The 15,739-nt window shown below is 42.1% G+C and overlaps 1 protein-coding gene across 4 annotated transcripts in view; it reads left to right on the top strand.

Moving 5' to 3' along the window:
* EPSTI1 (epithelial stromal interaction 1) overlaps positions 1-15,739 on the top strand; it is a 96,909-nt gene that overhangs the window by 10,350 nt on the left and 70,820 nt on the right. For all 4 annotated transcript variants that reach the window (XM_027064907.2, XM_027064908.2, XM_053216007.1 and 1 more), the window contains exons 2-5: positions 6,367-6,425; positions 8,431-8,514; positions 10,753-10,826; positions 11,469-11,552. In XM_027064907.2, the coding sequence (XP_026920708.2) occupies positions 6,367-6,425; positions 8,431-8,514; positions 10,753-10,826; positions 11,469-11,552 (301 nt within the window). The remainder of the gene's footprint in view (positions 1-6,366; positions 6,426-8,430; positions 8,515-10,752; positions 10,827-11,468; positions 11,553-15,739) is intronic.

Raw genomic sequence — 15,739 nt, forward strand, 5'->3', positions numbered from 1 at the left:
AGAGAGAGAGAGAGAGAGAGCGCGAGCGAGCGCACGCGCATGCACACGTGGGGGAAGGGCAGAAAGAGAGGGAGAGAATCTCAAACAGGTCTGCACTATCCGTGCAGAGCCCGACACTGGGCTGGAACTCCCAAACTGTGAAATCATGACCTGAGCCAAAATCAAGAGTTGGATGCTTAATTGACTGAGCCACTCAGGTGCCCCTCAGTTCCACCATTTCTTTTCTTTTTTTTCATTTATTTTTATTTATTTTAATAGAGATAATAGAGAGCGAGTGGGGGAGGGGCAGAGAGCGAGGGAGACAGAATCCCAAACGGGCTCTGTGCTGATGTGGGGCTCAAACTCAGGAACCGTGAGCCACCCAGGTGCCCTATTTCTGCCATTTCTGATGCATATCTTCCATATTCAAGTTGCCTCGTTGACCAAGATACCTGTCTGAGCACCAGCTACCACTTCAGCCTTCCAGGTAGGAGAAAGCAACAAAAAAGCTTTTCCTGCCTGTTTCCATTTAAAGGAGCTTTCCTAGAAACCTTTCTCAATAGCTTCCCCTTACATTTCAGGTTTCCCAAACTTAATAGCATGGTCACACCTAGCTATAAAAAAGGTTGTGGACTGTAGTCTTTTAATTGGGTACTTCGTGAAGCTGAATAATACAAAGGTGCCATTTAATAAGAAGGAGGTGAAAAGTCAATGGTTGGGTAGGGCCAGCATCTCTCCTAGTTTAAGAATTGAGGAGAGTCAGGCACCAGAACAGAAATTAATCATTTGATCATACTGTTTCTGGGATTTTGGAAATGCAAATGAGATAGCTAAGGAAGAAAAATTTAAATGTCCACATTCCTGTTCAAAGTATTGATTTTTGAGGACTGTTGTTTATTTATTGTTGTAGAGTTTTGTTCTGGTTAATATTCTGTGCAAAGCTGTATTTTTATGCTTTGTACATGGTGCAGTATTGTTTAAAACTGTGAACAGTTGAAACACCTGACATAGTTGAGTGGCTACATTATGATGCATCCATGTTGTGAAATACTATGTAGCCATCTAATATTAAGCTTGTTACATGAATAGTTGGGAAAGCACCTACAAGTGAAAGTAAGACATAAAATTGGACTTAAGATATGTTTGCAATGGTGTAATAATATGTACAGAATATAGATTGGACTGAAATTCACTCAAATGAAACTAATTGTGATCTCTGAGGCGTGGGATTATGAGTGCCTTTTAAATACTTAAAAATATATTTTGTGATTTTCTTCTATAAGCATATGTCTTTCAAAATCAGAAATAAAAGATGAATTTTGTTTTTAAATATTTTATGCAGAGATTTAGATAAAAACCCCTCATGCCTTGCATTTATCTCTGGCCCAGGAGTCTCGTGGCTTTTGCCAGTATCTATGAAACAGTAACATGGCTAAGGTTAGCTTGTTAGGTTAAGCAAGTAGTTTGCAAGTAGGCTCAAATCAAGTCCCAGATCCAACATCTCTATGTTCTGAAAATATGAATTCAATTTCATACATTTTGCAAGTATACCTAACAGTTGGTCCCCATCTCCACTCCCATCATTAGTTTTTGGCCTCTTAAAGATGGTGAGTCTCAATAATACTATGTTTCATATATATTCTTTGTATCTTTAGAGTGAATCCTTCTTGCTTTTCTCAAAGCCCTTATCATTTATGTCTGTATATGTGTTTTAAGTGATGAAATGTGACATCTTTCAGGTCTACCCTGTATGGTTGTGCAGGTTGGTAACTACACAAACTTGTCTGGCTAAGGTAGTAATTTGGAGCTGAAATACATACCAAACCATGCACCCTAGTGTAGGGTTACCTCTACCTGAAAGAAGGAGCACTTTTTTCTCATTTGCATAAATTTTCCATATCCCACTAAACCACGAGCCTACATAGGAATGCTGGGATGGAGGGTGTGTGTGTGTGTGTGTGTGTGTGTGTATACCTTTTCGACTTTCCATAAAGTTATTCTATGCACAAAGGTGCTGATGACCTGTGATCTCTTGCGTATCTTTTCCCTCTGGGTGTCTGTTCTGCCCTCTGGGTATCTATTCAATTGTCCACCAGAAGCTGTGGGTTCAAGAACTAACTTGCTTCACATCAGCTTCTTGGATGTGTAGACAGTGTTTTGGGCTCTGTAGATTTTGAGGTCAAAGAATTCATGAGCCCTTCCTCACTGGAGTTGTGGAGTGCTGGATCAGGGTTGGTGTAACAGGTGTAGTGGTTAAGTATGATTTACTCAGCCGGATCTTGTTATTTTTTGTTTTTCTTGGGAATATGGTCTGTTTATTAAACTTTTGGAAACCTGAATGCTTCAAGTTTTGACACATGTTGGCTAAAAACAGTAAGCTTCAGATGCCTATATTGAAGGTCATATAACAAAAACCAATATGGAAAGCCATAGCAAGAAAAATCCAGTGCCTTTGATTAACCAAAAATCTTTTTTTTTCAAGTTCATGCAAGGTTAAGGTTTTCTTGAACTAAGAAAACCTCAAACTAGTTTTTTGAAGAATGGTAGACTTTACATGTCTCCTGTACTGCTTGAAAAGATCTGTTTGTTACTTAATCTTCTGTTTCTGAATTTTTGCTCCTATGTTTCTTTTTCAGTCAAACCAGTGTTGTTCCTAATTAGAAATTTAAATTACATCTGCTGCAGTTTGTACACACCAGGGGATATATTTATGTAATACTTTTAGCCAGCCAAGATATTTTTCATAACTTCAGCATAACATTTTCATAGGGCGTTTATTGATGAGATGTTATAAAAATTGTGCAGGAATGGACACGAGAGAAGCAATTGTGTAGCTCAGGAGAGACCTTGCAGGAAAAACATTTCTTAAATATATTTTTCTTCTCTCTATTTTTTTTGTATGGTGCAGGAACACATTTTCTCTTTGTCTTCTGCTCTTCTTTATATGTTCTCCCTCAGTATGTCTCCTGGATGTGTGCTGTTGGAAAGTGAAAATAATCTTACAAATTGCGAGATTTCATTAAATTTCAATGAGGTAATTAAGGAAACTCATTTTCAAAGATATACATTTACTTCAGCGGCTTGAATGTTGCTTAATCGGGAAATGCCCAGAATACTAAATATAGGCAGGCTGGGCTTGTCTGGATCAGCATCTTTGAGAGTCAGGCTGTTGAAAGGGAAGACATGCAGGTTAAAACAGCAGAGGCCCTTGCTGTGGGTGGAAATTAATTGGCTGAAAACATGAATAAGTTATACTTGTTATTCATGTCAAGAAAAAGGGAGGCGAGAAGGGACGGATATTTGTATCTATCAAGGCATTACTCTCTGCCACATGATAATAAAAAACCTAAAAAGCAGATCCTTAGAAGTAGGCTCCTCTTTCCATAGCAAGTCAGAGGACTAGAAGCCCAAATACTTGCCATGCTTTCTTCTGAATATTATGTTTCAGATTTGGCAATTTCAGCCGAGAGAATGTTACTAAGAAGGTTACTAAGGAATTCTCTAACATGAAACATTTATTACTGGGACCCCTCCTTGAGCCTGGGGTTATGTTAAAAGGCTTTCAAGTTAAAAGGCTTTGAATTTAGGGTTGGATAATTCTTTCCCTCTTTTCATGGCCCCACACTATGTCTGGGTACGTGTAGGCTACACAAATTGCAATGGATTGACCGCAGTTCTATTCCTAAAACTAAAGATGCTACTGTGATGTTATCAGACTTGAACATATTCAGATTAGATATTGTGGAATAAGATCCTTTACCTATAGAATGATTTTTCTTTCCAGATCTTTAACGAGATTTCAATTTTGGGCATAAGGGAGGCCCATGGGACTTGGAAAATTCTGTGAAGCTGCTCTTGGTAAAACCCTAGCAAAGAAACCCTTCTTTGGCCATTTCAGACCCTGTCTTTTAAACCTCAGCTAGCTATACTTCTCATTTCTATCCCTCTGTGACTGTCCCCCACCTTGAATTTCTACTTAATGTCCTCTTACTTTGACATTTGTTTGGATATTCTTGTGGTATGCTCCAGAGGCTTCAGAAATTGTTCCTAACTAAAATATAAGCTCCATTAAAGTGGTTGGTCTGCTTTTTCATATCTCCCTTCATTCTTCATAAACCCCTTAATGTGAGTCCATAAATAGGTGCTCAGTAAAGTAGGTTACTTTGGAAGTCTATCAAGAGGCTGGAAATGAGTGACGATCGTATCTTCTACTCTCTGTGTCAAGCTGAAGGGTTAGCTGCAAACACCCACCTAATCTAAAACAAAAGTCCTGCATTTGAGTCTGAGTACCATTGCTTAATTAACCTTGTGACCTTCGGTGTGTATCTGTATCTATATCTTTATCAATGATTTAATCCCTAAATTCCCATCAGTCTAAATGTTCAAATATAACTTGATTGATCTACAGCAGTGGTTCTCATAGTGTGGTCCCTAGATCAAGAACATCAACATTGGGGCGCCTGGGTGGCTCAGTCGGTTAAGCGTCCGACTTCGGCCCAGGTCATGATCTCGCGGTCTGTGAGTTCGAGCCCCGCGTTGGGCTCTGTGCTGACAGCTCAGAGCCTGGAACCTGCTTCAGATTCTGTGTCTCCCTCTCTCTATGACCCTCCCCCGTTCGTGCTGTCTCTCTCTGTCTCAAAAGTAAACGGATGTTAAAAAAAAAAAAAAAAGAACATCAACATTACCTGGGAACTGTTAAAAATGCCAGTTCTCACCCCTCGCCCCCGCCCCCAGACCTACTGAATCAGGAACTCTGCGCTTTAACTGACCCTCCAGGTGATTCCGATGCGTGCTAAAGTTTGAGAACTGCTGATCAGTGTAGAGTCAAATCCCTGGGATGGCGAGAAGCTCTGTGCCACGGTGTGGCTAGACTTGAAGGATTGTGCAATCATGTCACGGCGAGCATTTAAATCCAGTATCTTGCGTTTCATCTTTAAGGCTCTGTACAGTGGCTCACCATTGCATCATATTCAAGTGTGTAGCCATTACCCACAGAATTGCAGCTCCCAAGCTCCTGTGAATTGAGGAGTGAAAAATCTTTCTAAGGGTGAACAAAGAATATGCAATGGACAAGGGATTAATTTTCAGTAGCAGCCTCCTCATTTTGTATTCATAACGTTGTATGCATGTGAGGCTACAAATGCAATGTCTGCTGATATATGTTAGGTAATTGGGCATCTTGCAGCCCCATTTGCATGCAAAGGTGATTGTACACTTCCCATTTACAAGTCTAAAATTAAAGCCCAGTTTGAAGCAGGCTGAAGTCTCACTGCTAGGAAAATAACAAGATAAGGAAGAAATGACTTCTGTTAATCAGCACTTTTGGCCTCTACTGTTCAATCTTTGCTAATTTGTCCTTTGAAATTGTACATTCTGTGTTGAAGAGAGAGAATTCTAAGAGTAGCTGGGGCTTTTTAAAAAAAACAACCTTCACTTACAAGCTGATTGTGTGTATTCATAGCATTCCCCCTAAAATTGTACCCACACATATGCTGCAGTCTGTTGCTCTGTGAGGTATTGGTGCTCTTGTGGGGCCACATCCATCATCTCAGAGAAGAGCCTCTCTCCCCCTGCCAAACAGATTTACAGACTGGGTCTGTGGCATCATTTCATTTCAGTTCAGCCCCACAGTCCTCAAGCAGGTACCCTGTGCCAGGCATTGTGCCAGAGGCTGGGTGGGTACAGATCAGTCAAGTTCCAGCCCTCAAAAGCTCACGGTATTTTAACAGCCTCCTGGAATCTCAGTGCTGTGTATATTCGGTTAAATGCCATCTTCCCAGATCCGCACCCCATGAATTAAAATGCTTCAAGGATGCTTCTCTGAGCTCCTGATTATGTTCTCTCTGTGTCCCCAGGAGAAGAGGAGACCTAGTAGATCCATGCCTAGGAGAGTTAGAGCCTGGAAGCACAAGATGTGGCCACATGGCCACTCAGATGGGTCATGAAGAGAAGGTGGCTGCGTTGCAAGTGGCATGGATTTCCAGTTTGTAGGACCCAAGAATGCATGAATGTTTTCTGTACTCCCAACGTGGGTCATGATGGAAGAGAATGCCCGGCTAACGCCATCTCAAAGGGACTTGCCCCTGAGTGCCACCTGGAGGAAGGGTGGATCCCTACAAAGACAGTTTACTAGAGCGAACTGTGAAGCAGTCACTTGTCGGTCTTGATCCGTTGCTTTATATTTCCATATTTGGCCATGTGTACTCGTTTTACTTGACAACTAGATTGTAACCTCCCAGAGAACAGAGCTGGGTCTTAAGAAGATTATCTTCCACAGTACCTATTTGATGGTGATGATCATAAATATAGTATATTAGCAGCAAGAGTGTCTGGAAGTTATATGTATTAGTTTCTCATGATAATCGATTTTTTTCCTCTTTATTCCAGCACAGGCGCATATACCTTGATAACACCAAATGAAAACCGAAGAAATCAGATACAAAGGAGTATGTATATTTATTCATTTAACGTTCAGAATGCTTCTCATCTTAGAGAGTAGGATTGATTTACTTTGGTTTATAGTTTTATTTTCTGGTACGAATAGACTCACCACATCTTACAGAGTTTTTTCTTTTTTTAACTTTAGCAGCTTTAATTATAGCTTTTAAAATTATTCTATTGTTAATCCTTCTAAATTAGTTTCTCTATGTTAATAGCAGAACTCATAGCACAATGGCAAATCTCAGATTTCTGTTGCACTTAAACAATTTCACATCTATTGCCAATAAATTATCTAGTTCCCATGAAATTGGGTTGACTGCAGATATTTTTACAGGACTATGAATACTTGCAGAGCAGATGAGTTATATATGAAACAGATCATGACATAATCTGTCCCCTTCTTGATCTGTCCTGTCCCATCCCTTCTTAATGGAATTTTTCTTTAACCTCTGTGCTCCCATAATTTTGTAAGTATCAGAGTCTGCCCTCAGCTGTTTTTATTTGAGAGCGTCCATTTCCTTGCTCTAGATTACAACCTCTTTGAGGGCAGGGACTACACTTTACTCATTTTTGCCCTCCTTGTACCTAGTGGGTGCATAGCCTATTTGAAGTTGTACCGTAAAATAAATGCTGCCATTTAAATTACAGCATTATAACTTAGACGTAGATGGAGAACTCAAGTTCAACCAGTTCACAAAGAAGTTATGAGGCCTGTTCACTTCAAGCTGTGGGGCTAGCGCTGACATTCTGTGCTCTTGTGTATTAGATTTTTTTTTTAATTAAAAAAATTTTTTTAAATGTTTATTTTTGAGAGAGAGAGAGAGAGAGAGAGAGTGTGTGTGTGTGTGTGTGTGTGTGTGTGTGAGTAGTGTAGGGACAGAAAGAGAAGGAGACACAGAATCTGAAGCAGGATCCAGGCTCTGAGCAGTCAGCACAAGAGGCCAACACGGGGCGCAAACCCACAGGCTGTGAGATCGTGACCTGAGCCGAAGTCAGACGCTTAACTGACTGAGCCATCCAGGTGTCCCTCTCCTTTATTAGATCTTGATAGGAAATTTAATATTGTGACTAAGAATGGACATACAAGCACAACAGGGAAGCAGTTGTCTAAATTAGAGACTTGAGTCTCCACCGGACATGTTGCACCCTGGATGGTACACCTGCATCAGTGCAGAGTATGACGGTCATAGCTATGCAGACAGAGACTGTGGGTATTGCCAGCAACTGAACCAGCGACCCAACTGAGTCCCAAAGGTTCTGGCATTTTACGAACTTGTGATTTAAATACTTTCCAGGAATTTATGCCTTAGTGTGGTCTGGATTTGGGGTATGTTTCAGAAGTTCCCCCCCACCCCCCAATTAAAAATACTACATATGGACATTTGAAACAATGGGGTCTAAGGTGGGGGAGATCTGGATACGCACTGAAGAACAGAATTAGTATCTCGGGCGCCCCCTGCTGTCATGCAGAGTGTGTTATTTGGGCAGTGAGCGCTGCTCCACCTAGAGGAGGCTGTCCTGCCTGGTGGTATGGAGTGCAAGGGGCTGGAGCCCTCACCCCTAGTTGCGGTAAGCTTGGGGGACGTTTGAAACACAGTGCTGTGGGCATCAGAATTCTCTGGGGCTTTGTTTACTGTGTGCAAAGAGTTCTTACTGACATACGAATATTCTAGTTTTATACACACTCTCTATAGAAAATTCAAAAAACTAATTGGATCTAGGGTTTTGAAAATGCCAGAATGAGAGGAAAAACAAAACTCCTTTATTTTAGTAAGAGGTCAGGATTTTCCAAATTTGGACTTTCAGTTCATACTCTTGGAGAGAGAGAGAGAGAGAGAGCCTCAGGGGTGGGCGCAGCGTTGCCCCAAAGGGTGCCTTCCTTTCCTGGCAATTTTGTGCACTCATGCTTGCATGGAGTTAATTGCCCTCTGATGCTTGTTTCTTGTGCTATCAACGGAACTGTTTTCACATTCTAATCATTGATGATTTGACATTTCTCACCTGGCTTAGTTGCTGAGAAAGAGCTGGAAAATCTTGAGAAGTGGAAAGAACAACAGCGAGCGAAGCCTGTTAGCCTGGTCCCAAGGCGCTTAGGTAAGCCAGTAAACCAGGTGCCTGGATTGGGGGAGACAGGGCCACCCAGGGATCCTGTTAGCGCCTTGCCTGCATCTGTCTTTGAACGTGCGTTATTGGTTTGGGGGTCATTGTGCTGCTTGGAATACAATGCATTTAAACTTGAAACTCTTAGGTATGAAGGTATGTTGTTTTGGATCTTCTGCGAGAAGCAAATGTATGATGCCCCAGTTATGTGGGAATAAAGTGATGGCTTAATTGCTGAATAATTTAGAGTCTCTTAGAGGATCACTTCTGAAGAAAGTACCTGGGACGCTGCATATGCCTTGTCATAGCACTCGACAGGACGGGAGTAAAAGCTATCACAAGCATATTAATCCTGGCAGTATTGAATGCTAATGGGAAAAAAAAAAAAAAACCAGATGGAGATTCAATTCTAAAGCGAAGATGAGAGTGAGCTGGGGACACGGTGGTGGGTATAAAGAGAACTTCACCTGTGTTTTCATTATACAGATAGAGACCTTTGGGCCCCCAGAGCACATGCCAGTGTGATGAATTGTGTGGGCTGCCTGTGCCTGGTGTTTGAATCATTCAACAGGGATGCCACCTAATGGGAATCATTCACATCCTTTCTTCGCTTTTCCTTTCTCCAGCAGCAGCTGGGAACTGAAAAGACTGGATACACGGTTCCCACAGATTTCGTTAACAACAAATGCATTAGAGTCAGGGGTTACTTACTGTCACAATAGTTTTAGGAAAGTATTTTTTTCCAGGACAAAGGTAAAAATAAGCTAATTTGGAAATGATTTAATGGGTGAACGTAATGGTATTATCACTATCATTCCATTGTATTTCACAAGCGTCTAGGAGGTAAAAAAGAAAATCCTAGAATATATGAAACTTTGAGATGAGTTTGGAACAAAGCCTTCACATTCTTAGACATCTGACTTTCATTATTTCTTTTTTTAAATGTTTTTATTTATTTTTGAGAGAGAGACAGAGCGAGCACATGCATGAGAGCATGAGTGGGGGAGGGGTAGAGAGGTGGGGGGCAGAGGATCTGAAGCAGGCTTTGTGCTAACAGCAGCAAGCCCCACGTGGGGCTTGAACTCACAAACTGTGAGATCGTGACCTGAGCTGAAGTCTGGATCTCAACTGAGCCACCTAAGAGCCCCTTTCTTTATTTGTTTTAACTCTTCACTCCTCCCCTATTCATCTACCCTTTAAAATATTGGAATGGTTCCAGGAGATACTGACAGTGGCTGTAACATTAGATAATAGCTTCCATATTCCTCACTGTTTCTTTCCCTTTCCCCAGTTCCCCACAACAGAGACCGAAGGGCCACAACCAACTAGGCCTTATATATCTTTTGGGACTCAGAATAAATGTCTCTGTGGTGTGTTTATCAGTTCAATTACAAAAACTACAGTGAATGCAAATTGTTTTAATGCAGCTTCTGTGCGAATGAATCTTTCAGAGAACTGACACTTTTAGTGACCAAAGCACCAGAGAATCATTTCAAAGGAATCTTTATAATACACATACCAAGCTTGCATAAACACCAAGAAATCCCTAAACAGCAATTCTTAGATGATTGGCAAGCTGCAAGGATTTCTGTCCCCGAATTATTTTAGGTTTAAGAGAGAATAGGCAAATAATCTCACTTCCATATTTTTCTCTTGAATACCTCAAGAAAGAAAACTAAGGGGTATGGATTGACAGTCACTAACTAAAATATTAGTAGTTTTAAAAACCTGGTTATAAAGACAGTGTAATTTTCTGGTGGCAAGACCCCTGAGGATTTCCTACACTATGCTACTAAAGAATGAGGCAGTAGGGTCAGGAGAAGACAAGACAAGCAAAGCAAAGCATCATCAGCCTGAGTAGGCTAAGGAATGGCCATCCTCAAGTAGGAGGAATGTTGTAGAGTATTTAAGACCGGCACTATTTAGCATGTACCTTCAGGTGTAAATTCAGTCTAAGTGAAGACGTGACTACCCACATGACTGAAAACCTTTGTAGGATTCTCCTCTTCTTTTAGGCATATGGTACCATGCTCTGTCCAGAGCATGTTTCTCTTTTAAGAAATTCCCATTCTCTAACGTCTTGTTAAGAAAACTGTTTATATCCTCATTTCCGGGGGCATGAAAATGTTAAAGAAACTCCTGGCGTAGACTTATCATGTATTAATTAGTCTCTGATGGCTGACATTTCAGCTTAATATTCATGTTTCACCTTTGTGACTTTTTTCCCCGTAGGTGGAAGCCAATCGGAAGCTGAAGTCAGGCAGAAACAACAACTCCAACTGATGCAATCGAAATACCAACAAAAGGTCAGAATCCGTCTCTTTTAGTTCAGTTTTGGCAAGGAATTTGAGTACTGGCACTTTCAGTCGCCATGAAATAATACATTTACCAAAAGCATAAAACCTTGAAACCAATTACAAAAGGAAACTCTCAAAATCAAAGAAGTCAGGAAGTAAGAAATGAAGAGACGACTCTCTAGACTTCTTATCCAAGCCGTACATGAGTCAGCAGGACCCTTCACAAAGGGATTTATTTTTTATAGTTCAACCCCTGCCACGTTTTGAAGGTTTTGCACCAAGAACATGGGTTTGCACAAAAGTAGTACAGAAAAGATTGAAGATGCCAGTGACTTTTTAAAAATAATGAGGCATGTGAGTTTTATAATAAGGAAATATCATCTGCTGTCTCTCCTCCCCAACCTGGGTGGGTGGGGTGGGAGGACAGAGAGACAGAGACCAAGGAAGAACCATGAGAGAAATGTCATGGACAGGAGATGCAGCCTGACAATTCTCTGTGATCTTAGTAGTGGGAAATGCCAGCCTATCATCATGGCGAGGTAGAACACAAACAATACTGTAATTTGTCTCTCATCATAATTTCGTGTTCCAGAGGTTCAGACTGAAAGATAGTAACTGTTTTTTGTCCTCTGTAATTTCAATACAATTTAGCTAAAAAGAGAAGAATCTGTAAGAATCAAGAAGCAAGTGGAAGAGGCCAGAATACAACAGATGAAGGCAGTTCAGAGACAGAAGGTAAGATAGTGGCAAGGATGCTGAGCTACCACTGACCGAAGGCTCCCTGTGTATGCCAGGCTGTCTTCTGCACACCGCCCATATGCAAATTCGTTCAATTCTCGAAACAGCCTTACGAGTATAGATTATTCTTATTACTTGCATTTACAAATGAGGAAACCGACACAGAGAGGGTAGGTAACTTGCCCAAGGGCTCACGGCCAGTAGATAGGAGAAGTAGGATTCAAATACAGGCGGACTGGCCTCAGTGCTAGGTTTTTGTTTTTTTTGTTTTTTGTTTTTCCTGTGTTTGTTTAGTTCTTTTGAGAGAGAAGGAGAGAGGGAGACAGAGGGAGAGGGAGATGGTGAATCCCAAGCAGGCTCTGTGCTCTGGGTGCAGAGCCCGACGCACAGGCACAGCTCAAACGCAGGGAACTGTGACATCGTGACTTGAGCCGAAATCACGAGTTGGATGCTTAACCGACTGAGCCGCCCAGGTGCCCCTCAGAGCTGGAGTTCTTAGTGACCACACAATCTCACCTCCCAGGCAAGTGATCAAGTAGTGGCTGTGTATTTGACCAGAAGGCAAAGCGGTTAGTAACACCAGCCATTCACGGTGCACTGCCTTTTTCAGGGTGAGTGTTAGATAGGTGAACATGCCTCTCTTACCGGTGCAAGAAAAAGTGTGCATTTGCATTTCAGTATTAGTGACGTGATAAAGCTCACAGTGATGTGTTTAGTTTTGATAACTCTTTCTGGAGCTTGGCAAAAAATCTCTCTTAAAACATGCTTTTCTGCTACAAAAGAAGGAAGAATGTAGTGTTGTTCTACCCCCACCCTTCTTCCTCTTCCCATTCCCACAAGGTCCTAAGCTGTAGTAGGTTTTAAGTATTGGAGGTATGGAGGTGAGGGGTTGGCTCATGATACTGACCACCAAGTATGGCACCTGCTCAAGTATAAGTCATGGAAACACACTTCCTGTTCTTGCTGTCCTTCTGCCTGTCTGTCTGTGTAGCTCTTTCTCCCTCCCTCCTTCCCTTTCGTTTTTTCTTTTCAAGATTGAGGGTTGGTCAAAATTTAAGCCTGGTTACCAAGCAATGGATATTTTTACCAGTCACAGTTAATGAAGCCGAAAGGTGATGGCCTGTAAAACACATGAGAGTATATGAGCCTTACCTGCTGTTTACTTGGTTGGTGAGCAGACTGTCTTTCTTTATAAGGTGTCTTGTTGTATGATCTCGGGCAGCTCTCTGCCATGCCTCTACACTAAGCCCCACCTCCTCTTCTTCCCTCACGGCTCCGGGAACATCTGTCAAGTGCAGAGATGTGGGCTCTAGGGTAGAGATAAGACTGGACTTCTGCATGCGGAACTGTAATGAAATGCTGGAGGTGTAAGACAAAAGAATATAGGAACTTTGCTCGCAAAATTTGATTTGGCAGTCTGTTTCCAATTGATCAGCTATTACACCTTCACTGAAAAGATTTTTGTGACACTAATTTGTTTTTAATCTTCAAAAACATGATTTCGTCTTTCTACCTCTCTGTTCCCCATTCTTTTTCATCCAACCGCCCCCTCCCAATTTTTCTTCCAAGGGAAGTTCACACTTTGGTCTTGTGATTGTAGAGGAGACAGCCCCTTTACATAGTCCTTCTGCATTTCAGTTGGAACTGAGAAAATCGTCAGATCATCACCAGGAATTGAATTAAGAGTCTTGTAGATCCTGAAGAACTACTGTGTTGCAACTTCTTATTCTAAAAGCCATTTATTAGTTGTCATTTAATACCCATAATTAGCTGACTTGTGGGTTATTTATAGCTCATTTCTTCATGGGATCAAATAATGTATACTATTCAGAAATGTTAGTGGCCAAAATGGTCTTCATTTTTTTTAAGCTCGTTTATTTATTTATTTTGAGAGGGGGTGGGTGGGGGAGAGAAAGGGGGCAGAGAGAGGGAGAGACAGAATCCTAAGCAGGCTCCACACTGTCAGCACACAGCCCAATGAGGGGCCTGAACTCAGGAGCCGGGAATTCATGACCTGAGCTGAGATCAAGAGTTAGATAGATGCTTGGGTGGCTCAGTTGGTTAAACGTCAGACTTTGGCTCAGGTCATGATGAGTTCAAGCCCAGCATCAGGCTCTCTGCTGTCAGACTTATGTCGCCGACTCTCGCTCTGCCCCTCCCCTGCTGGTTCTCTCTCTCTCTCTCTCTCTCTCTCTCTCTCTCTCTCTCTCTCTCAATACATAAATAAACTTAAAAAAAGAATCAGAGTCTTACCCAACTGAGCCACCCAAGTGCCCCTGAAATGGTCTTATTTAACACTGAGTAAAAGCAGCATTTTCCTCTTTCCAAGTTGTACTATAACACTAGGTGTATAACAATCATTAACTACAGAAATCTTAATTGGATTTGCTTTTCTAATGTGATAATTGTAATGATTATTGGTATAATTTTGCCCAAAAGTGAGAGATGGGGAGAGAAAGTTGATATGTTGATCCTTCCCATTCAAAAGATGTTCCTTGAACCAGCCCCATGGGCATCACTTGTTAGAAATGCAGAATCTTGAGATCCCCAAACCTTTGAACCAGAACCTGCATTTTAATAAGCTTCCCAGTTTATTCTTGTGCATATAAAATCGAGGAGCATTAATGTAATCTACATAACAACATAAAGAGCAGCCTCCCCTGGTCCTTCTACGGACCTGATTTCTTTGGTAAATTGCCCTGCGCTGCCACCGTGACCTAGCTGTTCTTATTGTACATAAATCTGTAGCTTTTCGTAGTAAATGTGAGCCTATTTAGTAGCATGTGTCAGATAAAAGAAAAATGGACATTAGCCATCTAGAAATGGCATACTTCACATTGCCAGTGTGAAAATGGCCAAGGGAAGCAATAATGGCTGTGCTTATGGAGCATTTATTCTTTAAAATGCACGGCAAACACACATATGGACACCAGCCTGCAAAATACCGCCCTCCTCCCCAGGCGAATGGCTACTGTCCAGGAACACCGAGTCAAGTAGAAGCTGAGCAGCCTGTTGCCACCCGAGAACCCCTAGCTTGGCCTCTTGTCTTAACCCTGTGCCCTTCAGTTTTCCCCTCTCCCAAGAGGGGTCACCTCCCCCCCAACCCTGGGCCTCTAATTGCTTACTACCTGTGTGTGAGTGAGGGTCAAGTAGACTATTCTCTGCTAGCACATGGGGGTGTCCTTTGATCTTTAATAAGCAGAACGTTGTGAAAGGCAGCCAGCCCTTTAGTATCCGGTCTTGTCAATGGGTTCAGGAAGAGTTAGCCCTATAGGTGAGGGGGAAATTTGGAAAGGGCACTAGGATACGTTAGTCAAACTTTTATTCCCGGTCCTAGACTAGGTTGATGTTATGTATTCTTCCCCTGGTGTATGAGAGCCGCTCAAATCCACCTGTGAGAGTGGATTGTTACGTTTTCGGGATTTTTGTAAACTAGTTGACTTCACTGTGGTAGCTTGAAACCCTCCCTGTTGGGAGTATTTTCACCACGGAAATCAGTAAACGCTGCAAATCAACCTCCCCCTCCTCCTCTTTGCTAGAGGAGGTTGCTGAGTTTATCAGTATACCCCTGTTTGGCCCTAAGCGAGAGAGGACCTCGCTCACCTCCCCCCATCACACACATTCCAAAGCCAAGTGCCTGGGGGCTAAGGAGGGCAACAGTTTTGTGAAGTATCTGGCATATTATATGTCTGATACTTATTGACTTAAAACTAGATTATAGCCCATATGGTAGGCAGAGTAATGACCCCTCCCCTGCCCCTCCGTTCTAATCCCTGGAACCTAGGACTATGTTACGTTACGTGGCAAAGTGGAGGGATTACATTTGGAGGTGGAATTAAGGTTGCTAATCAACTTACCTTCAGGTGGAGCTCTGCACTCTCCAGGTAGGTCCAGGGTAATCACAAGGGTCCTTAACTTGGAAGAGGGGGGCAGGAGATTGAGAGCGTGAAGAGATGTTAGCAGGGGGAGATTTGGCCTGCCGCTGCTGGCTTTGAGATAGAGGGAAGGGACCACGAGCCAAGGAATGTAGATGGCCTCAAGAAGCTAGAAGAGGCAAGGACAGAGATTCTCCCCTGGAGCCTCCAGAAGGAAAGCAGTCCCGCTGACGCCTTGATTTTAACCCAGTGAGACCACCTTGGACTTCTGACCTCCAGAGCTGTAAGATTATTAGTAAACTCATGTTT

This window comes from Acinonyx jubatus, chromosome A1, assembly GCF_027475565.1.
Source record: "Acinonyx jubatus isolate Ajub_Pintada_27869175 chromosome A1, VMU_Ajub_asm_v1.0, whole genome shotgun sequence".
Classification (NCBI taxonomy): Eukaryota; Metazoa; Chordata; class Mammalia; order Carnivora; family Felidae; genus Acinonyx; species Acinonyx jubatus.